Source organism: Poecilia mexicana, unplaced genomic scaffold (genome assembly GCF_051168715.1).
Source record: "Poecilia mexicana isolate PSO_F unplaced genomic scaffold, ASM5116871v1 scaffold_4, whole genome shotgun sequence".
In the NCBI taxonomy this organism is placed as follows: Eukaryota; Metazoa; Chordata; class Actinopteri; order Cyprinodontiformes; family Poeciliidae; genus Poecilia; species Poecilia mexicana.
Window position 1 is genome coordinate 4299476 of NW_028263373.1, and position 26936 is coordinate 4326411.

The 26936-nt window shown below is 37.1% G+C and overlaps 2 protein-coding genes across 3 annotated transcripts; both read right to left on the bottom strand.

Moving 5' to 3' along the window:
* pgm1 (phosphoglucomutase 1) lies at window positions 1–9674 on the bottom strand. 2 transcript variants are annotated; one of them, XM_014989745.2, is made up of 11 exons: window positions 9340–9674; window positions 6717–6879; window positions 6456–6599; window positions 5708–5833; window positions 5419–5609; window positions 4458–4612; window positions 4252–4367; window positions 4031–4166; window positions 3343–3526; window positions 2514–2648; window positions 1–637 (listed from the first exon to the last, which is right to left on the bottom strand). In XM_014989745.2, the coding sequence occupies exons 1-11, from the start codon at window positions 9583–9585 to the stop codon at window positions 548–550; spliced, it is 1686 nt and encodes a 561-aa protein (XP_014845231.2). In that variant the 5' UTR covers window positions 9586–9674; the 3' UTR covers window positions 1–547. The 2 variants fall into 2 exon arrangements, with proteins under 2 accessions (XP_014845231.2, XP_087860954.1); XM_088004828.1 differs by having other exon boundaries at window positions 9319–9435.
* A 2234-nt stretch (window positions 9675–11908) lies between these two features.
* On the bottom strand, window positions 11909–23238 carry efcab7 (EF-hand calcium binding domain 7). Its single transcript, XM_014989744.2, has 13 exons — window positions 22894–23238; window positions 21795–22006; window positions 20987–21073; window positions 20581–20770; window positions 19197–19318; window positions 15907–16048; window positions 15222–15331; window positions 14898–15061; window positions 14636–14769; window positions 14410–14558; window positions 14092–14301; window positions 13103–13210; window positions 11909–12692 (listed from the first exon to the last, which is right to left on the bottom strand). The coding sequence occupies exons 1-13, from the start codon at window positions 23021–23023 to the stop codon at window positions 12612–12614; spliced, it is 1839 nt and encodes a 612-aa protein (XP_014845230.2). The 5' UTR covers window positions 23024–23238; the 3' UTR covers window positions 11909–12611.
* Window positions 23239–26936: the final 3698 nt, after the last annotated feature.

Consider the following 26936-nt stretch of genomic DNA (forward strand, 5'->3'; position numbering starts at 1 on the left):
TTCTTTCACACAAGGCTCTTTTTATTCATGACCGGTTTGTTAATTCTTCATACTACAGTTTCTGTGTTTGTAGCTTGGACAAACACAAAAAAAGGAAGACCCAACAGCATCACAGGAGGAAGTGACCACACAAAGGGTAAGGCTGCCCAGAAAAGCTGATTTATGCTCAGTTTAGCAGGATCTGCTTTACATGATTTTGCTGTGCATCAGAGTTGAACAAAAACATTTCCTGGACTAAATGCGTTTCCAGAGAGGAAACGAGGCGAGCTCTTTTTATGTAATCACAAGTGGAAACATATGCTAACAGTGCGCTTAGGTCAGGCAGATGACTGAAATGTGTTAGGACAGTTAACTGTCCCAGTTAGACCTAAACAGCCTGATGCATCACTGAGGCTTAACACAAAAAGGCAGTGAATAAGTCAAAGTATTTTCTCCTTTTCATCCTGTGTTTCCTTTTTTATAATCTATCTCTAGCTTTAGGAAGACTGTGACAACATTCAGGGGCAGCTTAACCCCACAAAAGGGGAGGAGGTATTGTGTTGCTGAATCATGTGATCACAGTGGGGCCGGAGCGTCCGGTCCGTTCATGGAGCTGGGAGACCTTCAGGGCGATGTCCACCAGAGGGGCCAGCATCACCTGGACACGGACACAGCAAAAGGAAGTAAGTGGAACTGACTTCCTGTTCAGTTTAGCAACCAGAAAAAATGTCTTGGTGACTGGTAGAGGAGAGACCAAGCTATGTTATACTAAATATAAAGAACAAAAAAATCCCACCATTGCTTACCGAGATTTTACTACCTCTTATGGTGTGTAGGCTGTAGTGACATCTAGTGGTGATTTCATAGTCTTACAGGTGTTACAGTAGCAGACTCAGATGACTCTTTCTAAAGGCAGTGTTACTGTAAAAGTACTGACATTTTCTCTATTTTAACTAAAGCTTTAAAGTAAGTTAATGTGCAACCACCACACAGAATGACAGACATCCAAGCTACATTTCCGTTTTGACCAACAAATTTCACTTAACCTCAGCATAAATTTTCCTTCATCAGTTTCCTTCACTTTCTGTGATGCAAACGTTTTTTTTTTGTTTTTTTTTTTTTGCTTTCCATTTCTGATGCTTGGAGCAAAAACATTACTGTGTGCCAAGTCATAACAAGGATCAAGATAAGATAAAGACTTTATTGTCCATAAAAACGGAATTTCGTCTGATGCCTTCCATAAAAACACAATACATCAGACATCATAAACAAAGAAAAACTAACACATGAACATATCCGCAACAATGTGTTCATTTACTCTTCATCTGGTGGAAGAATACATTCTTTCTCATTGTGTAAAATGTGAAGGAAAAGTTGAAAAACAGCACTTAATTTAATATTATCCTGTTTTTTGAACAAAGAAGATACCGATGATGGCTTTTATACTGGCTTTAAAATACATATTTAAAGTTCAGAGAGAAGTATTGATGCTGAAGTGGATCCTTGTCTAAACCTGAGATAGCTGTGGCTTTTCCGTCGGGCTTGAACAGACCTCCAGCTAGAACCCGAGCAGTTTGAGAAGACTGAGACGTTAAAAGAAAAGTAATCATAAATAAAAACAAACAATTATGATATGCAAAGATTGACCAAGTCTGGAAACACAAATATTTTCCAATACTTTTCCAGATCTGGAAAATGCATCAATGAAATTTTCCAGAAAACTTAAAGACTCCACATGAACCCTGTAAAAATCTACTTAATTTGTATATCTTTGAATATATTTCAAAATAAAATTAACATTTTAATTTGAAAAGTTGAAGAACTGCATTTATCGATCTTAAGCTGCCAGTAAGAATTAGCCCAAATAGATAAATGGCCATATTTAGTTGGGAAGTAATATTTGATTACTCAGTGGGGAAAATGAAATCCTGAATTTAGATTTTTTTTTTTTTTTTTTTTTACAAACTGCTTTCTCCTTTTTTCCTTTTGGGTCTGCAAATCACATCTTGCCAAGATCAGCCAACTGAATCATTCCTCCGGGGATATTTTCCTGTCAAGTTAAGAATCTGCAGCGGCGTGTTTCTGCTTAACGCTTTATCCATGCTCCATAACCTCAAAGGAAAAACGGGGAACCAGGGGAAGAACTGTTTTCCACGTTCTCTCCTTCTTGTACTGCATCACCTCCCTGTCCACACCAGTCAGAACCACTTTATAAAGTGTCAGCTGGAACATGTGCTCTCTATTTTTTTCCCCCTGTGTGCCGTGTTTCTCTCTCTTCCTACATGCCCTGATATGCTGTCAGAACTCGAAACTTTGCCAAACATCTCCATCATCATCAGCTCTCATGTTGAATAAAATGTCTCATGCTTGTTTTTTTGAAGACCTCCACCCACTGAGAGCTGGCAGAAACCACAGAGGAGTCCAGTTCTGGCACTCCTGCTGGATTCTGGGTGGAGGGTGCTGTAACAAAGAAATGAATACGTCTTTTCCCTCTGATTTTCTTATCGGCTGAGATCACTGCTGGACGTCCTGACCTGTGGATCCTGGAGGATTTTCTGGCCGTCGTTCTCGTAGCTGTCTATGTAGAGCCGGACGGTTGCTCCCGCGCTGCCTGTGCCGCTGAGACGGAAAATGATCCTGGAACCGTCGGCGAAGATGATCCGGAGGCCCTGAGGGAGCAAAGGAGAGGTAACGAGAGACGCGCCAAAACTGATAAAGGAAGATAGATACTGAACGAAAACCATGTCCAGGTGTGGAAATCAGGACACGCATGGTGGGATTACGAAACTGAACTGATGACTTAATCCCAACGTCAAGCCAATTTCTGAATAAATTGGCTTGATGTCATATCAAAAAATGTAGGTTCAGTATAAAATATTAAATGACCTCAGAGACACAAGTAGGAGAACCTTTTTCACATTTCATCATGGTGCCTTACAACCTTTAATGAGACTTGTGACCTCCGCCCCCCACCCCAAAAAAAAACAAACACTTATGCTCTGGTCTGATGAGACCAACATAAAACTTTGTGGTCAGCAAGAAAATGCTGCAGTCACCCTGAAAGCATAACATACATTATAAGCAGCAAAACATGGTCTTGGCAGCATAATGCCATGGGAAGGCTGTAAACAAAATAAGCAGGATTAACTACAAATTACCATCACACTTCATTTTCTTTATTTGAAAACCATGCACTTAAAAAAAATTTTAGAAACAGATACAAATTTCTGATAAAATATAAAGTCATTTGTGGTTCTAACATGGCAACATTAGGAATGTACTGGAGGGGTGTCAATACTTTGAATAGGCCCTGTAATAACAGCAGGAAAATGAGGAGAACATCAAGTTCCACAGGATTTCTACCTGGTTTTTGGACACGCTTCCATCCACGGGGTCGGTGTAGGCAAAGTTGTCAGCAACGGCCACCGCGTACGTCTTGTCGCCCGATGAGAACTGCTTCCCAACAAACGACGGGTCGGACATCTGTGTCTCCAGATCCTTCATCATCTTGTTTGCGGCATCTGAGTCGACCTCCTCGTAGTCGTACCTAGATGAAGCGAATATGATACAAGCACAGAGTGGAATAAAGGCGGAATATGGTTGCTAATGTGTTATGATACTTTTCCAATAAGTGAAAGAGACGGGAATGGAAAGTTTTCACATGAAGGGTTTGTACACTTTCCCAATAGTATAAGATGTTTGTAAATATCTGGCTTCAACTGTAAATAATGTTTTCCAAATGTAGGTTTTTAGTCAAACGTTAGATTGCCCTATTTTTTTTTTTAACCATACTGTGCAGTTTGAGTATCGAGCACTTTCCAAACCTTGAAAACACCTAATTTTCAAGGATTTCAATCACCTGTATGAATCCTGCATATATCTACAAAGGGGGGAAACAAAATTTAAAAAAATGGCAAGAAGAGAATTTAATGTTCTGTGTGCTGCAGTTCCCTCTTCTTCCACCACATGGTGCTACAAAACAAACTAGAAAACTAACTTTCATTAATGACTTTCTTAGAAAGAAAGAATTGAAGCTTGTAATATGTCTGACCTTGTGAAAAAGTTCCTGCCAAACTTTTGCCAGTGATCCTTCATGATCTCTTCCACACTCTGCTTCCTGCTGGCCAAGATGGACAACCATGCTAGCACGGCCCATAGGCCGTCCTTCTCACGGATATGATCCGACCCTATAAGGGTAAAACACAGAGGATGTGGATGAGTGTGAAAATGGGTAAAGGTGTTTTCTCCTAAGAGAGGCAGACTTTCTCTCACCAGTACCAAAGCTCTCCTCTCCACACAGTGAGAGTTTACCAGCATCCATCAAGTTCCCAAAGAACTTCCAGCCCGTTGGAGTCTCATACAGCTGCATCTTCAGAGCTTTGGCCACACTGGAACAAACAGGAGCACATAATAAACCCCATAATGGATCTATGACATAAAATTAAGATCAACATTTATAGAATGTGTTTGTCTTTTACTTGTCCAAAGCTCCACTGGTGGGCATGCTGCGGGCCAGGCCTTTGACGCCGGTCTTTTTGAAGTACGGGATGCAGGTGATGTTGGCACCAATCACAGCCACAGAATCCGAAGGGTTCACAAAGAAGCCATGTTTGCCCAGCACCATGTTTCGATCCTGAACAGGAATCCAGAGATCAGGAGTGAATGTTCATCATGTAAAACTCACTGGGATGTCAGCCGGTTCTCTTCTGGTCAGTATGGCATTATTTAGACGGATGACTGCTGCCTTCTCCTCCATTTTATTACTCTTTTCCCTTCAATAAAAATATTAAAACCAAACTCAAAACATTACTTCATATAATCCAGCTTATCAGTGTTTGGAACAATCTTGAACATAATTGAACTTTATTAAAATATAACTTTGAAAAAAAAAAAAACAGTCATATAACTCTGTCAAGACATTATTTTATTGACAAATCTTCCTTTTTCTTTCAATTTGATAATTTTCTGTTAAATATTTATCTGTAAAATTAATTTAAACATGAAGGAAATATAAAACTAGAAATATAAGTATCAAATACATGTAGTTTTTTAAAAATGTAAGGAATTGTTTGAATATACATATTTTTAAACTGATTTGAAATCTCATGAGAAATATAATGATGAACATAGTAAATATGCTGCACCTTTTTACTTTTTATTGTCATAAAATGTAGTACTGAATTCTATTTATTTAATGAAACATGAGATAAGTGTCAAGAATAAAGGCTGAGATGAAAACAATATGGAAGCAATGATTTGGATAAATCAATCCAGTCTACAGAAGACAAAAAAATAAATAAATATATAACCCAATAAAAAGAGTGTTTAATAAAGTTATTTTACTAGCATTGACATCATCAACTAATGACGCAACACCCAAACACTCTGCTAGATTTAAAGCTGTAAAAGTAATTCCCCCAAAAACATGTGGCAACTTACACCATCTCCATCAAAGGCGGCTCCAAAATCATACTCTCCACTTTTCATGGTGTTGACCAGGTCAGCAGCGTAGGTCAAGTTGGGGTCAGGGTGATGACCACCGAAGTCCTCCTGGGGGACGCAGTTGACCGCAGAGTTGGCGGGAGAACCCAGCTCTTCACAGACGATCTTCTTAATATAAGGACCCACCACTAGGGGGAGAACACATCAATAAATAACAGGTCATCTGTTCATACAAGGCAAAACTGTGCAACACCACCCTTATATGAGTTTCATGGCGGCTTCATACCTCCGTGCATCGCATCCAGTCTCACATTAATGTGGTTAGAGCCAGAAAGAAGATCCTTCAGTGCAGCAAAGTCAAAGATGCCCCTTAACATCTCAGCGTAGGCTTCAACGGAGTCAACAATCTCCACTAAGGACAAAATATGAGTATTTTAGACCAGAAATTGTGAAGATGTGGACATTAGCAGCTTGAATCAATACATTTCAAATTAAATAAATACTAAATCAAATGCCTAAAGCAGAGTTGAGAAACTTGTGACCCTGCAGCATATTTTTTTAACAGTTTTTCTGTTTATTCCTTCTATATATATGCATTGAATTTCCACAAAGAAAGTAATCAAAAAGTAATATGTGTTTTTTATCTGTTTTTTCAAGTGATTGGGTTGAACTCCATGTGTTTTTTTACATAATTTTCCATCCCACAGAAAAAGAAAATCCATCAACTTTTTGCTAAATTTTGTTATAATTTTTATTTGAAATCCTAAAAACAGAAATAAAATTGTGCTTCTTTAAAAATGACAGAACATTCTTTTATAGTAGATACTTATCTAAAATGATAGTGTATTTTTTCAGAATTGTGGGAAATTTGTGGCTCTAAAGTTTTATTTGGTTAGCCTGAGAGTAAAAATGGTCTAAATGGACCAGGCACTCCCCTGGTCTAAATGCTGTGCTAGAAATAAAGATTTGATGACGCAAATGTGAATTTCATGAAAATTTCTTGCCACTAATTTCAAATTAAAGATAGAGTTTACCTGTAAAGGGCTTAAAAGTGTCTACTTCAAAGGTCTGCTTCCCAATTGTAGCCAGATCCACTTTCAGTTCAGGGCAGATCTGATACTCCTGAAGGCCTTTGCTAATCTCAAAGATTTTATTTGTGATGCCTTCGGGAGCAGGTCCTGGAGAAAAACAATTTGAAGAAAACCATCATTTACAGAAACACTGGGTTAATTATGCATAAATTGCAGAAAAATATAACCATTTCTCCACAGTGATTGTTTTTAATCTCCGTTCACCTCCACTGGAAATGTTGTACTTGATGCCAAAGTCTCCACTGGGGCCTCCTGGGTTGTGGCTGGCTGTGAGGATGATGCCGCCAACGGCCTTTATCTTGCGGATCACACAGGAGACTGCTGGGGTGGACATTATGCCATTCTGACCAATTACAAGGTGATTAATCTGCAAAACAATGCAGATCCACAGATTAACCCCAGTCTGGATAAGTTCTCAGATCCAAGCACTGAGTAAATACAATGGAAGATTCATGCAAGTATATGTTGCTGCAAACTACAGTAATCTTTTAGCATATTATTAATGTCCTGTTTTGAAGTAATTTTGAACATTCATTAGGTCATATTCAGTTTAGTAATCATCACAAACAGCACAACCTATTCTACTTTCAGTAACTTGTGTTAATGCTGATGCCTTGGTATGTTTTGTGTAAACATCTGAACTTTTCTCTGCTGCTTAGTCCACATCACTATTACCCAACAAGTCATTTCCTAACATCAACCACAAATTGCTAAAAATGCCAAATATGACATAAATACCGGCGGATTTTGCACATATCACCTTGGTATCAGGCAAAGATAAGGTCACCTATTCTGGAGACTGTAACCATCACTGTGAGCCTTGAATGGTAGTTTTATGCTTTCCATTGAAACTGTCCGCTCTGCAACACAAGACTCTGGTGATTAAATGCCTTAAAGTCCGAATTTAAACCACAAACAGTGATGCATATTTGCCGGTTAGGACGCAGCAGCTTCCAAGTCTGCAGGCCTATGCAGAGCAACTTGACTAGCTACACGCATGTCACGCCCCCCACCCGCGGAAGTATCCCTCTGCCTATTCTGTGAAGCAACACGGAAACACATCTTTACTTCTTTTTCCAATTGCGTTGTATATATTTTTTAAAACTAAGCAAGAGAGAACTCGGTAGCAAAAACGTTTCAACCCTTAAAGCCGCAAAATGCTGCAGCGTTAGTGCGTAAATGTCAAAGGTAATGGTTATATGGCAAGCTATTTTACTACTTAATAGAATTTAAATTCCGCCCAATTGAAATGAATACTGTGGACGTCTGAATCATGTGTCTTTCAAAAGAAAAAAAAAATCGCATTGGGATATTGTTTTGAATATTATAATACAAAAAAAATGGTTTCAACAAGGAAGTTTCATGCTAAACATCTGAAATTGGGGCAAATTCAAGAAGTTTTAAAACACTTGAAATATAATGTCACACACACACACACACACATATATATATATATATATATATATATATATATATATATATATATATATATATATATATATATATATATATATATATATATATATATATAAGCAATTGGCTTCTGTGTAGCTCTAGTTCCACTGTATTGCTATTGAAAATGGAGCAGTTTTCAGTGATAGAGTGGGAAAGGAATGTTTAAGGGAAACAATAATTCAGGGTATTTGGATGTCCCAAAGAATTTGTGGTGTAAAATGATGGAAAATTTTAAAGGTGTAGCTCAATCAATATCCAATCTTAAATCACATAAAAGCAAATATATAGAGACATTATTGTCACAATCTACATTGATTTATTGGAATTTTAATGGCAAGTTGTATTTCTCAGTGTAATAAATGTTGTTTGATGTCATTTTATGACACATAGTAGATTCAGCCTATGGTGGATTGGTGACTGGTACTCTACTGCACATCCAATGAGATCTGATGATATTTGTATTTTAAACATCATTTTTGTTGGTATTTGCACATCTCTGTTTGCACAAATTTATTGTCACTTATAGTAAATAGTCTGTTTTCATGCACAAGTACACATACACTTTGCTTTATAGTAAATGGAACACTGACAACTTTATGCAACTACTGCTGAGGGAGGGGAGAAGGATCAAATTCATGTAAACATCATGATAGTTTTTCTTAAGTTTGTAAATTGTGATAATTGTATTTAGTTTGTTTCTTATCTCTATCTTCGAAATAAACAGTCAAAATAAAAAAAAAACTAAAAACGGATTGAGGTTTGATTATATCTTACATGTGCTTGCCATACAGTTCCCTTCTGCACCTCTTCTGAAGGACCTCTGCTGTCATGTAGGTGGTTGGTAAAGTACACAGAGGGTATGGAGGGCATACAAGAGTAGTTCACTATGAAGGGCTCTGAAACAGTCAGGTAGTTTTCCATAAACGCAGACTAAACTGAAATTCGTGTAATAATTAGAGACTGACAAGTGAAGGCAGGAATGCTGTTGTTGCTCCAACCAAGCGAATGGAGACAGCTTGTAATGGCTTGCAGTTATTTTGCAACTTAGGGGACAATCGACAGCTTGATAGCACCAGTTGCATCACGTATTATCAGCTTATTATTAACTGAACTGAAGCATACTTTTTGCTCTTGCAAAACGCTTAGTCCGGTAATATTAGCTATATTTCAACATAAAATACAATAAGCATTACAGTTAATCAAAATGAAGTAACGTAGTGTCATAGCTATTGAAAATACAGTGGAGTGCAAGAATTAAATAGCCAACAACCTTGACAGCTAGCTAAATTTACACTTGCTAGCAGACGTGCTACATTAGCTCACCACACATTCAACCAGCAGCAGTTTTCACCATTTATTTTCTCCAACTGACCCCGTTGGCTGCTGCAATCTGAACGATGAGCTGAATCGCGTCCTTCATGAAAAACCTCCCATCTCCTCCCACCACCAGAGTGGCCGTCTGTCGCTCGGCTGGGTCGATGACGGAGATAATGCTCTGGATGAAGTTTTCCGCATAGTGCTGGTTCTGCTGGAACACCGTCACCCGTTTCCTCAGCCCGCTCGTCCCGGGCTTCTGGTCCGTGTAGGGTTTAGTCTTGACAGTCGTTATTTTCACCATTTTTGACACCCAGAGAGCTGCCCGTGTGATCCGCAGAGTGGTCCGAGCGACTGCAGGAGCAAAGCGGCTACACGTACGCAGCTACCCCGCCCCCTTCACACACAAACCCGCCCTGTCTGTGTAAAGGGCAAGAGGGAACCGAGGAGGATTTCCTCACACCTAGCAGCGAGATAACTCTAAAACATTTTCATTGGTTAAAGTAACATTGATTTAAAACACGTGTTAAATGAAAGTCAAATGCAACATAAGATACTTTTTATGGCTCAACCATCAATTTAGTAGTAAAACAAATGTAAATTGTAAGTTCTGCCTAATACAGTCATAATGAGACTTTCCTGTTCTGTCTCCTTGTTTTCTTTCTTTTGAAAGTACTCCTGGTCCAATGATTTCGGCATTTCTTCAACAATACTGCTGAAATAGCAATACACTCCAGTAACTATGTAGTTTTTTACACCGCAAAAACACATCTTACGAAGTACTTTTGGTGTAGTTTATTGTGCAAATATTTTTGAAATAAGTAAAATATAACTTAACTAAAATTTTCTGATGTAAGTGAAAAGAAATCTGTCAGTGAACCTAGTACCTTTTATTAATAATTATTTGCTTAAAATAAGCTCATATATATTGCTGAAAAGTTAATTGTAAATTATGTCAATTTCAAGTGTATTATGTTTGCACTAAACTGGAAAAACTACTTGGTAAGATTTAATGTTTTTGCAGTGCACCTGTTCTTTCCCATTGAAAGTACTCCTGGTTCAGTGATTCTGTGTTTAGCTGTGTCTCCTTTTAGGACAAAGTCATGAATTGACTAAGTAAGTAAATAAGTAAGTACAATTTTATGTATATGTCACCTTTCAATAATGTTCCTGCCTTTTGAACCATCACTGCTTTGTATTGGAATAGATTGGATTTTATATGATTTGGATCTGTTTTGACTTGGAAAGTGACTTGAGAGTACATCCGCTGTGAATCTGTTCTACAACTAAATAAAATATAATTAAATTAAATTGAATACTTAGTGTTTTAAAACAAAACTTGGTAGAAAACAGAATTTAAATAAGTAATGACTTTTACTGAATTATTTGTCTATGTTTTCATCAATAGGTTCACATACTGCTTAACACTGTTAGTTGAGAAATATGTGAAATAAAGTGATTTAATGAATTTAGATTGAACACCACCTACATCTCAGACCTTTGTCCCCCTGGTGTCCAGTTATGTACTCTGGGAGGCCAGTGACCCTCAAAGCATATCAGTGGAAATATAGAAACAGAAAGTTAAAAAAATGTTTTTTAAATGTGCAAAAACAATTGGTTTTTAAACATAAACCGTTAATAAACCTGTCCATATACACTGTCGGTTGGTTTCGGTTTTAAAGTGTGAATTTTAAAGTGTGAATTATGAAACAAAATTGTTGGGAAATAGTTCAACAGTTTGCCTGTTGCATCACACTGTTTGGTCAACAGAACCCCTTTTTTTCTTTAAAACTTTAAAATTAAAGCGAGTTGCACTTTGGTATTCATAAACCTTAAACTACTTTTTCCACATTTTTTGTTACCACAAGCTTTAGTGGATTTTATTGGGATTTTATGGGATGGATTTCCACAAAGTAGTGCATTTTTATGAACCTGAAGGAAAAAGGTTTTCTTTTTTCCATTTTTTTCTTTACAAATAAAAATGTGTGAAAGTGTCACATCCATTTTTATCCAGCACAACTGAGCCAATACTTTGTAAAACCCTTTTTTTCCCCTGAAAGTCTTTTGATTTTAACCAGCCTCACAATCATACAAATTGACAAAATTCCTCATTTTCTTTGTAAAATAGCTGAAGTTTTTGAAGTTTTGCTATAGATTCTTAATTATATTTGGGTCTGGACTTTGACTGGGCCACTCTATGACATGAATATGATTTGATTTCAGTGGGAATGTTATTTTCAGAGTGATGTACATTGATAATTTCCTGCCACACATTGTATTATGATATAATGTAAGTAAGAAAATGAATGGCTGCTTCTCTGATTTATTCTTTCCTTGCCCAGGGGGACGATCATGTTTTTTTGTCTTTACAGCTGTTTTATTTTTGAATGCTTTGCTCTGAAATGCCACAGACTGCTTTACTGAGAGACAATCACTGTGGTTAAACAACTGAAACTGCAGTGCAGTGCACAGAGTGATACTGTGTTGGGAAAAGAGGAGCAGACAGGCTCAGGTTATTAAATACATCTCATATGCCATGTGACATTTAAGTCAGCTGGCTCTACTGTTTCAGCAGTGAAAGTCAAAGGGCAGATAATGGCCCAAGAGACAAAAATAGGAGGTCAGGATTGCACTGGAAAGGTCGAGGCCAAGTAAAGTTTAGTTCTGAGTGCAGTCCAGAGGAATGTATTTCACTGCAAACGACACATCCTGACACGCCCACACTAGGAAAATTACAGATAGTTTCGAGCACATTTCACTGTATTTCACTGTAAAAAATAAAAAATTGTCAATTTACAGGCCAAGTGTTGAATAAGAGGCATCTGCTGTCAGTTAAATACATGTTAGCACCAATGTTGGGCGCTCTTTCATTCTCATCTGAATACGATAATTTGATACACAGTTTATAGAATGGTCTTAGTGTTTCTGTAACTTCAATGTCAAAATCATGATTCAATAAAAAAAAAAATTAAATAAAAAAACTCAACCAACATGGAGTACACTAATTTAATAAACAAAAGGAAAACTGTCCTTTATTAACTATTACCTTGTGGTTGTAAAAGGTTGCATGATTCTTACTGACGGAGCTGACGAATGTGACCAGTGAGGAAGACGTTCTCAGTTTTTTCAAACAATGCATAACAAGTTGATAAAAGCTGACATGAGAAAATATATCATTTAACTTTGCTAAATTTCAAATGATATACAACAATCTTTAGAACTGAAATAGATTACCAGAAGTAGAACCGTCCAGCACAGACTTCAGAGAGTCTTTCTGTAGTATAACCTTCTTATGATTGCAAGAATAAAGCACATAAAGCAGTTTCAGCTTTATGTGCTGGGTAAACTGGTCTCCACGCAGTTATAGACCCATTCCTGCTTTTCATTAATGGGTAGCACGTGTTGGCACACCTACAGGCAAAAGAAATACATGTTTGTATTAGAATCTAGGGTTAAATATAATCATTCAGTGTGTTGTGGTACAATATTAAGCTGTCATAACACCAGAGCTAATTTTCTTTTATTTTTTTCTCTGTTTTCTGTGGGTATAGTCAGGGGTTCACACACATTTTCACACTTAAAATTCCTTACTTTTCCCCAATTTAAATTTCCTGAATTCTCAATCTCCTTTAGCCCATTTTAAAAATACAAAAGTTCCAAATGAATCTATGGCAGATATTTCTACAATGTGAATATCCTGAAAAATACTCAAGCTTGCTGTTGTCATACTGCTAACACAAAACGTTCATAACAACAGACACACAAGGTTGGAGAGAACACCAGCTTTACTAGTAAAACAGTGATCTTTTTTTATTTTTTACCATTTTGGCCCTGGCTGGAATTTCAATAGCAAACATAGCCATCCCTCTGCTGCTGCAGCAGTTCCTGCTCTGCTCGTTGTTTACATGAACCGTCACCTTCTGATTGGCCTGCAGAACAGAAAGCAGAGTTTAACTTTCTCCAGTTCAAATCTATGAAAACACAGAACGTAGTTTAAACAGGTAAATAGGATTAAAAGAATAAAAAGGTTTACACAAATTTGTCTTTGCATACCATGAAGTCATGGTAAGAATCTAAACAACTTTCTCTCCTCGGTTGTTCTCTGAGCCCTTCAGCCATTCTTTCAGTGTAGCTTTTGTTGCCAAGAGAATGGACACCCCACCTGCATGTCAATGACCCTGAATTGAATAAGGACAACTGATTGTGTTAGCTAAGGTCCTGGGAAATGTCGCTCATATTCCTCTCAACCCATCCACTTTGCAACTGGTACTGAAACAGACCCTCAGCATGATACTACCACTAACATGTTTGATAGCTGCTACAATGTTCTGATGTTAAAAACCTCAAGTTAGCGTTTCAAAATTCTTCTTATTGTGGACAAACAGCTCAGACTTTTCAAAATGAATGTTCTTCCATCTGAGGGTGAAAGTTGGAAACTGGACACAAATGGATGTTCCAACTGAGTGACTCCCTAGTTTACTCTCTGAAAGTAAACTTTTTTTAGATAAGCTCTATCATCTTTACCAAGAGTGTACTCAAACACACAGCAAGAATCATGCCAGCACCTTGTTGATGTTGACAAAAACTGTGTGATTTGTCTGCAACTTGCTAAAAAACATTCCAACAAATATTGTTGGGGTGTATGCATGTCTACGAGTTTGAAAACAAAAAAACAAACTAACACAGGATGAATGATTCAAATGAACCATTAAAAGCCCCAGATAATCTAAAATTCATTCCTCTAATGAGTGTTTGAAAGCTTAATTGTTGCCCTCATCGCTAGATAAGAGTAAACAAGTTTTTGGTCCACCTTGTTGACTATGAGGGAGGAAATCCGGTGGTCTCCTCTGTAGGTGTAGATGAAGACGTTGTCATGCCCTCGAAGTGCTTTGGCCCCAAACCTCGAGGTGATGGACTTCTGGAGGGCTTGGTTCAAAAGCTTGGTGCCTGAGTCCAAGCAAAGTGGCTGCATGGATGGCTGAGTGCCTTCACAGTGCACATCTATTTGGAATGGACATGCCTTCCAGAGCAGGAGGAAAGGTTTGTTTAACTGGCTGACATTCATCCTGCACCACAAAACCAAATGAATGAACGTCTATTATTTAGTTAATCACATGTGCTCACCTACCTCTACTAACTCCAGCATATGATTGTAACCCATAGATTCCAGGGTCACCCAGAGGTCTGCAGGGTCTCCATCTTTCTCTGTGGCCTCCATCAGGTTCAGCTCCATAAAACCCTGCCGCGTCAGCTGGTTTTTCCTCATATCAAAGTTTTCTGGCCCCACAAAACCAAAAAGAGCAATAAAAACCTGGGCGCCCTCTTCACGTTAAGTTGCTTTGATTAGTGACTACCTTTGCACACGGCCCAGGCATCCTGGTCACACTTCTCCCCACTGGTTCTCAGCTCAAACAGGTTGTACTCATCCAGGCTTAGCAAACCATTCCCATCCAGGTCAATCATCTCAAAGATTTCAGACAGCACCTCCCTGTGGTAAAAACAAGATATTACATATAAATGACCCACATCTCCTTTTCCTTTATAAAACACACATCCATAAGAGCGTTTTACATTCAAACTCTGTTGCAGCAACAGATACCAACATCAGAGGTTTACCTCAGCTCGCTAGTGAGGTCTAGTTCTCCCGTGTCTGTCTTGTAGATAAGTTTGACAGATTTATCCGAAAAATTAGTTTTGTTTTGTTTCTTTAACCTGCAGCCACTGGTGAAGGGAAGCAGGCGGTAAGTCCCAGCGTTTAGTTCTCCTTTCCAAACATATTTCTACAAGAACAAAAAAAAAAAAAAAAAAAAATCAACAAATAATCTCACAAGTGAAAACATAGAGGAATTATATCAGCATGTAGGAACACTGATGTTTTATTTGATTCTATGTATGTTAGAACACGAATGAATCTGGTAATGAAAGGGCCTGTTTACATACTTCTTTGTCTTTTGATTCGGTGAAACACACTAACGCCGAGTCTTCTTTGGTTTCACCTGCTGTCATGACAAAAACAGCCGTGTCCACATTCATCCATGCTTGAGGCTTATCTGAAAAGATGAAAACGGAAAAAGTTGTTGGGGTTATTTTTAATCACAAATTATTTTTAAAGTCAGTAACATACATTATGTATTTTCTATGAATTAAGAAAATGATGACAAATAAAATTGTAGAGTGAGGACCTACAGGAAACTCAATTCAAACCATGGATTTATGCTGCAAGGCAGCAGAGCTAGGAACTGCACCACCATGTAGCTCTTGAGCAGATCCTTCATATTGAATTAAATTTAATGAGCTAAAGTATGAAAAATAGGTCCATGAAAGGTAATGAATCTATTTTATGTTGGAATTTTAGATGCCCTAAAAATTGCTTCTAACCCAAACAAATCTTTAGTCACAATTGTAGTCTAATTTAAAAATGTCAGATAAAACCTTGCTTCTTGAAGCAAAGTGTGAAGTACTTATATAATCTCTGTAAAAATAATTTTGTAGGCAATTTCATACAATATTTTACCAATGGTAAAAAAAAAAAAAAAATGCAAAGGGTTTCTCCAAGCTACAAGATTTAGCTGTGTGCACGCTACAGTTTTACATATTTTTCTTTCATGAAAATGTTGACACTAACCAGGTCTGTGGCTGAGGCTCAGCGGCTGGATGGTTAGATAGACACTGGTTTTCTGAGGAAGATGAAGGTGGTACTGCAGAGAGCTAATGCTGCTGTTATCGTCCACAAAGAAGCAGCCTTTCATAAAGCAGTGATGCCAATCCTGCAATGACAGAAAACACTCCTGCTTTACGTTTCTAATGGTTGTCTGGATGGCAAACCAGGAGAACAATCACAAAAATATGGTTATCTCTGCTTGAAGGCCTTTATAATACTTATCAAGGATTCAATTCTGCTTTATGCATCTAGACATGTGACACTACTACACAACAAAATTTATTTATTCAGTCAACAGACACCAAAACTAACTAGAAAGTGAGCATTTCCTATGAAAATGCAAGTGTGAATGCTGAATGCTCAATGCTTTTGGTGAAAATGGCAAAAGCATTTGAAGCCAACTGCTGAAGACTTGCAGAAAGGTGAGAAATAGTCCATGCAGTGTGAAAAACCCACATAAAAGCCAAAATTAGATAAAACTAGCTAAAACTAGCTCAAACAGGCTACCACTAGCATGCTAGGTTGTAGTAATATATTACTTGAAATGTAAAAAAAAAAAAAAAAGAAAAAAATTTGAAAAGGACAGAAACATTCCCCTATTCCTTCTGATAAAAATGGTGGGTGAATGAAATCCATACCTTTTATGGTTCCTGAGATATCAACATTTGTGTGGAGGCATCGTTTAGCACAGTGACTACAAAATACATCCCACATGCAGTACGAAAAAAGCTCACATTATTCCCGTGTGTTAAACAGCACAAAAGCTGTTAAACTGCCCAACTTCAAAATCGCCACTGCCTTGAAAATAAAAAAAGGGTGGAAAATAACATAAACACTAAAAAAAAAATAAAAATAAAAAATAAAATAAAAAAAAAGGCTGGAAAATATACATTTATGCATGTTGAAAAAAATTTGAATATGAACGCCTTTGTCACGATCATCTAAGATTTTCTTAAATCAATGAAAACTCAACAATATGTAAGCTGGTTAGCTCAGCTGGTCAGATTGTGGTGCTAATAACGCCAAGGTCATGGGTTCAATCCCCATATTGGCCAATTGAAACATAAAATCAACACTGAAAAATTCATTGTGGCATTTTTTTGCATCAACTCATTCACATGAAATAGGTGCTATTCCAGTGCTGGCCAGAAGAGGGCAGGAGTGTCACACCGTGTGTCTGCAGAGGGCTGGGGAAAGTCTCCCTGCTGGACCTGATTGGGGCAAATTGGAGCCCATTTAACCTTGATAAATATGGCCTCTTCAATCTTGAGCGAGCGGTCATTCAAAAGCGTCCAGGGGCTACTTTGGTGATATTTATGAATTCTAATATTTCTTCCATTTTGCAATCCTGCTGTTGCTTTGTCTGGCTACACAACCGAAATTAGGTAATAATTTGAAATTGAACAGGAACATCAACACAGGGAAGTTTTCATTCCCCTCATTGGAGACACATTAAATGAAAACACAGTTGACGTGGACACACAGTAAAAAGCACATTGAGGGCCAAGCAAGGCCAGAATAGGCCATATATCCTTATAGTTGACAAATAAATCACCAAGTTAAACAAAGAAAAGTGCCATAAAGACGGAGCATGCCACTCCTTTAGAGAAAAGCCATTTTCTCGGAGTATTTATCTTGGGCTGTGAGAGGCATAAAAGATCAAACCATAACACTTTGGTGGTTTGTCCAGACAATATTAAATGAGGGAAAATGCCATGGGCACCCATCCACTGGTTAAGGACATCAGAATTAATGCCTCCATAGAGAGAGGGTCAGCCTGCAGACTAATACAGGATCTGTCACCTGCTCCAGCCACAGGTCTGATTTACTGTCTCACAGGGTCGCAGGACACCAACCCGGCCACACACACACACACACACACATATACACAGTCTATTAAACCTCCTTTAATCTCTTTCTGCTCTTATCTACACATAAAAAGCTATAGGAAAACATAAAACCAATGATTGCCATGTAGATTTCTGTATACAAGGAGATATTTGTGTCTCAGAAGATGCAACAATATCTGCATACTGATGCAGCTACACATCCATTCTCCATCAGCCATAGTTATTAGCCTGTGGCTATATAGGGAGCCAATCCAGGGAGCAGAAGTTCCCCTTCGAGGTGCTCTCTGGACACACATTCTGTTACCCTTAATGATGTCTGGCCGTTTCCAATCTCAACACAGTGCTTAGACCTGTTCTGTTTATTTATTTATTTACTTTTTTTTTCTCGTTTTGCTGTAAAGCAAACCAGCCAGGGTTAAGCCAAAAAGAGTGAAAACAAAGAGCGCCAGATCAATACAGTGTATATCTATCCACCCCAGGCTACGTTCAGCCATCCGAGCGGCTGCACGGCATGCTGGGTCCTCCTTATTACGCCGTACTCCATACAAACACAAAGAGATATCCAGTTACTTACCAAACGTACAGATTTGGCATTTACAATAAACCATATAGTTAATAGTACTGTATGCATAGGTGAAGCTTAAGAACTAGGAATACAATTGAAATACTCATTTATTTCAATAATTTAGCTAAACAAATGGGTGACTCATAGTATTTAGTGCCCTGTGCTGTATCTTAAGAATTTATTTTCATAAAATGTCCCATGAATGGTTTCTCAGAAAATTGTATCATTACATAAACTTATTAAACTGGGTTTTGTTGCAGAAATATTATGTTATTTGTCACAAAATATTATTGCTAAAGAAGGTGGATAGAAGTGCTCTATCCAAGCATATCGATGATAAGCGTAAAGTAAGGAAAAAATACACTAAAGAACCAAGAGAGCAAGAGTGTACGCTGATCATTATGTATGGACAAAGAAACAACGAGGGCTTATCATGAGTATTTAGAACCATGTGGTTTATGTTAAACATTCATTTTCATAATTATGTTGTACAGTTGATGAACTGCCATAAATAAGGCGTCCCAGAAAATGTTATCATTACATAAACTAATAAAAATAGGTTTCATTACAGAAATATTATGTTATTGTGTTATATGTTATATTGCCACAAAATATTATTGCTAAAGAGGGTGGCGGTTTTCATAGTGCTCTATCCAAGCATATCGATGATAAGTTTAGTGGAAGGAAATAATTTGTTAAAGAACTACCAGTGCTCATTAGCATGGACATAGAAACACCAAGGGGTTATCATAAATGTTGCTTCATATATAGAAAGCAGGACTTGATGCCATTTCAGGACATTTCCAAACATTTAGAACAAGTGCACCGAGTTCCGTTACCTGTAAACCTGACGGTTCCTGAACTTTGCCTGCCTTACTGCTGCTGGATGCCACTGTGACTGAGTTTGACAGGGACGACCGTCTGCTGCGAGCAGAAGGAGGACGACAGGAGGACTGGCTGTCTGAGAAACACACACAGCAGTTAGCAAAATACTCAACAGTTTTAAAAAAAGACTAATTTATGACAAATTACAGGCAGTTCAGTAGTCTATGCAAAGAGTACACAGTTTTCCAAAAGCAAAATTAGGTGCGTGATGAAATTCAATCAATGGTCTGCCTTCTTGGAAGTTTCTTTGAACAGTTCAAGTGACAATGCAGACTTTGCTTTTTGTTCTGAGAAAATGTAATCTCGAGATCTAGCTCTCTGTAATTACGTTGCCACATGAAATCACTAAAGGCACCCCTTCAAATTCATTTTCTTGCATAACATTATTCCTTGAAGATAAACTGAAGGTAGAATTTTTTTCCTATTTTTTTATGAAGGGGCGGATTGTTACCAATCTCGGAAAATCAGGCCAATTAGAAATGTGAGTAATCAGTTAGATACAGAAATAAATGAACTCACTGTAATCCTCCTTTAGATTTATGTTGTTAAAATAAAGCTCTGAAAGTTTTTTTTTTTTCAAACAAATCAGTAAAATTACCGCTTGAATGAAAGCAAAACATCAAAACATTATCGAGGCTACAAAAATAACCCATTTGACGTGTGTGATTGCATAGCAACTCAAGTCAAAGGCTTGTTAAAACGCAACAGGTAGAAATCAATACATGGGAGAGGCACAATAACGTGATAATCCAGACTACTGCGTGGGAGCTCATTTGTTTTTGCAGTGGTGGTTGACTGCTCCTCCTCTCTAATCCCTCATCACCTCCCCAGTGAGAAGTGGTGGAATCCTCCCCGAATCAATAACAAGAACATGGACTGACCACTTAAATCAACCCCATCCATCTTCCCAATGTTGGCCCCTCACTCGCCTTATCATCCCAGAGCTCCGCCCTTCCAATCCTTTCTTCAACAGTTGGGTTCTAAATTTTTAAAAGCGAACTTACAAAGGAGAAGTGACAGAGAATCTACAGATTCCTTACTGAAAAAATGCCGTTGACTGAATCCAAGTGGTTTCAAACCGAAGTAGTTATTTTTTGTCAGTCTTCTAATGGCAGTAATGACTACCAGAATCAAAACACTTTGATGTCTCCTCCCTCTAAACAAGCTGCCCTAATTGTTTGGCGATTATGAAACATGGACTGCCTTAATGGGGTGATTTGTCACATTGGTGATGAAAAATTGATCAATAAAGCAGCTATTACTCATTAATCAAAACGGACCATACGGGTGCACTGCAGAGATTTGGGGTAAACCTGCTCTAAAGCCTCTGTTTAATACCTTTTTTGATAGTGGAGTCTGATTCCGCATGTTGAGCTGGTGATACAGATGATGCTGATGCCACTGAGTTTTTAGGAGGGCTGTACAACTGGCTGCCAAAGTTCTGCCTCTTTAGCTTAGCGTCAGCTTCCAGCTTGTCCAGAGCAGCCGTTTGACACTGCTCCGCTGTAGAAACAAGCCGCCGGCAGAACTGACAGCAGCAGGGGAAAAAGTAATGAGAGAATGATACACGAGCAACGTTTGGAGCCAACAAAGAGGAGCATAAATGACTTCATTTTTTGTTTTTGAATGAACAACAAATCCAGACAGATTTGCAACAAACAATAAAAAAAAATCGGCACAGAAACTGAAAGTTCAAAAGAATATCTTTTGGATGGAAATATTTAGTTAGCTTGCATGAGCATACCTCAGCATAGTCCAGTTTTCCATCCTTGTTTATGTCTGCCAATGAACAAACAGCATTTACCTCCTCCGCTGTCATCTTCTCGCCGCTCTGCAACAACAAAGACAATTTCAAATAACATCCTGACCGATCATGACGCAGATACATCTTCAGTTCAATGAATTCAAAAGAGTTTCATGCTCTCTACTATCCAAGACTAGGGCTCCCAGTTGACCTTTGCTACTAATACACATTTCTTATAGCAAAATTCCATAGTTTTAAACTCTTAATTTCCCAGAGTTCTCTGTCGTTTATAATCCAGACAAAATGGATGAATGGATTACATTTTTTGACAATTGGTGGAGAATAAAAAAAAAAAAAGTTTATTTTCCAAATACTTAGAAGCTGACTAGTGATCAAAGTTTAGGTTTGATGTTCCAAGAATAAAGTCAACAAAAAACTGAGTCCACTTTCTTGAGTGGTACGCACACATTTGTTTTAAATAAAAATGAGTAAGAAATCAGAAATAAAATGAATAGTTAGCAGCCTAATGACAACAATCCTAATTAAAATTATTCCATTCAAAATTTGTGTCATTCTCTTGTATGAGTAGTTACTGAATGAAAAGAGATGGAAGAACAGCTAAAATTACTCTTTCAAATTGGTGCGTTCAATAAAAATGGATCATTTTACAAAACCAAGTTACAGGTTGAAGAACCCTATCTGAAGCGACGGTAACCTTCACAAATTAAACCACCAAATAAGAAGCTAATGTTAAGAGAATATTCTGCACTTTGTGGAAAAATAAGATTCTAAAAAACATTTTACTTACAGATGTTAGAGTCTTCTCCAGTACGCTGTGTGTGATGTAGCCGTCACAGTTTACATCTAGTTTTCTGAAAGCTCTCAGTAGCTCAGCCTCCTCGGTTTTCCTTTCGCATTTCAGAATCTCGCAGAAGTCATCAAAGTTTAGCTTAGATGTTCTAGAAGTCCAGTATTTATTGAGAGTCGCATGGGACGGATTCCTACCAGCCTGCTGGAGAACTACACAAGATAAATAGGAAACAAGATATTCACATGATAGTCACTAAAAACAGAAAGCAAAGATGGAACAAGGAGAGTGGAAACATGCCTGCATCAAAAATGAATTTACGATAGTTTGGCATTTAATTATAATTAAATAGGTAATACCAAACTAATTTACTCTGAAGAACATTCAATGAAGACTGAGAACCACCAATGCTTCTTGTAACTACACCAGACAAACAAATCTAAAGCTGATGTGATTAAAAGAAAGAAAAAAGTTAACTAATTTAATAAATGTAGTGAATCGATATTTCTGTAGTCAGACTATTCTAAACTGGGGCTACAGTTTTGTGTTGTCATTAGGTACTTCCCAGTATGTCAACCAATTGTATTTGAGCACCTCCAGGCATGGCATTATAAAAGAACGGTATATAACAGAAAGTTTACTACCGTTTTTAAATTCTTATATATTTTGATACCAGTTTGTCTTCAAAAGCTACTTTGAGTAATATTATTCGAGTATCTGACTGGGAGCTAGTTGATTCAGAACTGTATGTTCTTAATTTTCACTAACTATATGCACTTAATCGATAGATTTTTTTTCCTGGCTTTTCGACATTTTTGTAGTTTTCCTGATTACAAATCGAAGTATTCTTATAAACTTGGAGACTTATGTGGACTACATTATGGAAAATCAAGATGGTTGACTGAGACCTAAATCAGCGATCTGCAATGTTCAGTGACATTTTACATGTTGTCCTATTCTAACAAAGACGCATTTATTTTGACTTCAACGTGAATCTGTGCATTCACGTGAATCAAGGCAAAGTGATAGATATGCATACGAGTTAAAATCACACAGCGTTGTGCAGCAAATTAGCAAGTGGTTTAAAAGCGGTTCTTACCCCGACACAACTGCTGTTTTGAAGATATATTAGACAAACTTGATCGGAACACAGCAAGATAAGCAGCTCGACACTGCATGTAGAAAACCTCATCATCATCGGGGGGACGAGTTGATTCCTGAAAAGACATTTTGTAGGGGAAAAAAACAATATGGCAACGATTCACTGTGTCTGTCTATGGGGAAAAGAGAGCAGACAGCCAACTAAAATTTTGAATTGTTGCATTGTCTCTTTCGTTGATAGGTGTGATACATTGTTGCTATCGCGGGGACTGTTGCTAAGGAGACAAAATCTCGACAGTGCGCATCAAACAGGACCCGGTGGAAACAAGAAAAAAAAGAAAACGTTCCTCTTACGTTGCTAAACCTAATGCAATGCAGTGTCTTTCACAAAACAAACCAAAATTAAATTCCGCTGTAAAATTATCCACAAATTTTCTCAGTTTAGAAAAAATAGATTAATAAAAGCATAAAATGCCATATAATGCTACCAAAATAGCTGATTATTTCTGGAACTTTTTGTGCTACAAACCCATCCATCCATTTTCTGTACAGCCTTGTCCCCGCTTGTACCCGGTGGGTCGGGGGAGGTGCTGGTGTCAATCTCCAGTGAACGTTTCGGGCGAGAGGCGGAGTTCACCCTGTACAGGTCGCCAGTCTGTCGCACTGCTACAAACCTACTGTTTGAAATATGAATTAATGGCCGGTTAAAAATTAGCGTTATATGAGAAAAGTGGAAAATCTTCACTTTTCTCATATTACAGCCTCAAATTAAACGAGTTTCATTTTTACATGTACATTCTAAAAAACAAAACAAAAAAAAAGTAAGTAGTTATGCATGTTGAGGTGATTTTTTTTTGTATCTTGCAGTGTGTCTAATAATTCTGAAGATCTAGATATGGAAATTTTCCCTATTTTTCTAAAACAAAAAATTTCAAGCTTATAGACAGGTTGGAGAGAGACGTGTTCAACAAGTTTAGGTCTTGCCTTAAATTCTCAATTGAATTTAAGTCTGGACTTTGATTATGCAAGAATAATACATGAATTATTCTTTCACCTAAAGAATTCCAGTGCAAATCTTGCAGTATGTTAAGGCTTGTCCTTTTCCATGAAGGTGAATAGCTGCCACAATGCCAAGTCTAAATTTTAATTAAGCTGAGATTGTAAGGACTTTACTATTAAGACTTTTGAAGGTTATGAATTTCTCTCAGTTTTATTCAGGAGACTTGAAGCCATGAGGCTGAATGCCAATGCAAATCACACTTTAGTATTTTTTTGTAATTAAAAAAAGGTTTTATTTGTTCAAAAACATATATCCTTTTCCTTCAAATGTATAGTCAAACTCTCTGTGTGGTCTATGAGAGTTCAAGTTCAGCTACAGTTCTGTTTCTTATCCATTCCAACTTTTACACAAAAATGGTGCTTCAAAATGAATGAAGTATCATAATTTCAAAGAAGTTGAAGGTTTTTCTAAAATGCCAACATATTATGTGCCAAAGTCTGTAATAAGTACTGAGTTACAGAAAGCTGCGTTTTATGACTCTATATTTCAACTGTCACTCTCTTCTGATGGTCAAAATGACAAATCAGAGTTTAATGACAGGAGACATGGAATGACGGCGATCCGTCACTGGCCAAATTATCAGTGATTTACATAGCACTAAAAATAGTTGTGTAAGAGTCACTTAAGACAAGAACCATTTCCTTAGCTGAGGCAGACAATTTGAGTCTGGACTATCTATCAAAACAAGGATTAGTTTAGAATTTTATAGTTACACAAAATCAATCTACAGAGAAATCATGACACACGGTTGATTTTGTCATCTTAAGGTAACTCTGAGGACAACATCAATCCAAGGACATTTCTTTGAAATGTGAAAAAACAAACTGAACACCTTAAATGTCAATGCATAAACAGAGACAGATCAACAAGATAGGACAACTCTTAAAAATAGACAAATTAACACACATGTTAAATGGCTAGACTGGGCAATAATTTAGAAGCTGAAAAATTAATTGATTTATAGTTGTCTGTAATTCCAGATTTATTTTAATAGGGACAAAGTACAAAGAGTACATTATCTAAAAGTAAAAAAAAAAGAAAGATCTGGAGGACATTAAATGAAAAAATGATTTACAATTTTATTGGACCTTTCATGAAAACATAACACAGCACAGAAATATTTATTGGCACATACGACAATGAAATGTTTCACTGGTCTCCAGAGAGATTTTGTCCATCTTTGTTTACAAAAGAACTTCAAATCCTTTGGATTTCCTAGTGCAGTGGGTAGATTTTTTTTTATCTTATGAAAATCTGGAGACTTTCCAAGTCACAAAGTGACCTTAACATGTTTCCTTAGAGATGTTTTTATTGTCATGATGGAATGTTTTAGGTCAGTGATTCTAGAGAATAGGGACAAAATAGGTACTATGGATAAAGCACAAAATTTGAATAAAATATACACAAAATATAACTTTTTTCAAATATCTGACTAAACTAACCTGGGTAATGTGAGCACAACAATGCATATTTTCTTGGTTGCTGAATATTTTTTTTTATTTTAAACATTGTAGTCGGTGGATGATGCCTGTAAAATTCCTTGTCCAGGAGCAGAACTCAATACATTATAATAGTTTAAAACAATTAAAGAAATACCAAAATTATATATGACAATTAAGTATAAGTAGTCATATAAATAATTATAAAAGTATCAATAAATTGAATTAAAAATAATATTTAGATATTTTCCAACTCCGTTGAAATTTTGAAGTTTTTGTCAACACCGTCAGACATGAAAATAACGTAAAAAATAAAAATAAAAAAAATCAGGCATTATTGGGGGCGCCAGAACTTCGGAGGACCCCAGGACCGTCTATGCCATAGACATAATATAAGGATGGTCTATGCATAGACATAATGGTCTATCTATGCCCATGACCACTTCCTTTCTCTTCCTTTGCTAAGAGGGCTAGTTAGCTCTGGTTAGCTTATGTTATTCTTTAGTTTTTTCTTCTGTTTTATTCCTAAGTTGTTTGTCACAACCATGATGTGTCAACACCATAACTGACAATTTACAAAACTTTGATGAAATTTTGTGAAATAAAAGCTTAATTTTGGTAAACTGTAAAGATTTCATGGACCTGATGAGCTACAATATGGCCTCCTTCAGAATAACATCATATAAATTGAGGTAGTTTGGCTTTTCGTCAACTCCATCAGAGTTTTTGTGATTCTTTCAGTGAAATTGTTGTGAAATCTCACTTAATTGTGCAATTAATTCATTTTAATGTATTTTACATAAATTACATTACTTCACATGTATCAAGTTTTTCATTTTACTCACTAGTTTGTCACCACCTTCAGTTCTGTGTCAGCTCCGTCATGCACTGTCAACTCCGTCAGATGGACTTTTTGTTTTTTGTTTTAAATAATACTTCTTTTGTTTCTCGAGAAGCATTTGTCTGTAAAATGAGTAAAAATATCATTAATGGGGTATTTTAAAAATCATTTTATATTTATTTTTGTCAGATGGTGATGACAAAGTTCTGGGTCAGGTCGATTAAAAATATAATTTTTAAAAAAATGTTGCAACTGGGAGCCTGTACCTTAGCATCTTTACATTTCCAAAACATTATTTGTCATATTTGCATACATAAGGTTGAGAAATAATAATAATAAAAAAGGGAAAATTAAAACCCTTTTTGTCCCTATTCTCAAGAATCACTGATGTCATTTACATGCTAGGAAAACCATTCACATATTATTATGTGAAGTATGACAGTTCTTGCACAAGATAATGAATATGCTGCTTATTATTTTTCATTTCAATGGAGAGAAGTGCACTTGTACCCTTAGCACAAAAAACATGCCTCATAGCATAATGTCTCCATCTCTGTGCTTGACTGTGAGGATGGAATTCCTGGGTAAATCTCCTTGTGTGTCAAGTTGACACCAAAGTGCTTGATTTTAGTCCAAGCCATTATTTGTAAGTTTACTGGAAAACCTAAGATGAGCTTGTGACCCTCTCATAGCATGGATAT

Excerpts from the sequence above, each read along its gene's own strand:
- pgm1 (XM_014989745.2), bottom strand. The coding sequence starts at position 9,585 with ATGGTGAAAATAACGACTGTCAAGACTAAACCCTACACGGACCAGAAG. Across the intron at positions 6,880-9,339 it reads AGATTGCAGCAGCCAACGGG|ATTAATCACCTTGTAATTGG; the intron begins GTCAGTTGGAGA and ends ATTGTTTTGCAG. Across the intron at positions 6,600-6,716 it reads GTACAACATTTCCAGTGGAG|GACCTGCTCCCGAAGGCATC; the intron begins GTGAACGGAGAT and ends GTTTTTCTCCAG.
- efcab7 (XM_014989744.2), bottom strand. The coding sequence starts at position 23,023 with ATGTCTTTTCAGGAATCAACTCGTCCCCCCGATGATGATGAGGTTTTC. Across the intron at positions 19,319-20,580 it reads AGACTCCACTATCAAAAAAG|ACAGCCAGTCCTCCTGTCGT; the intron begins GTATTAAACAGA and ends TGTGTTTCTCAG. Across the intron at positions 16,049-19,196 it reads AGGAACCGTCAGGTTTACAG|GATTGGCATCACTGCTTTAT; the intron begins GTAACGGAACTC and ends CTGTCATTGCAG.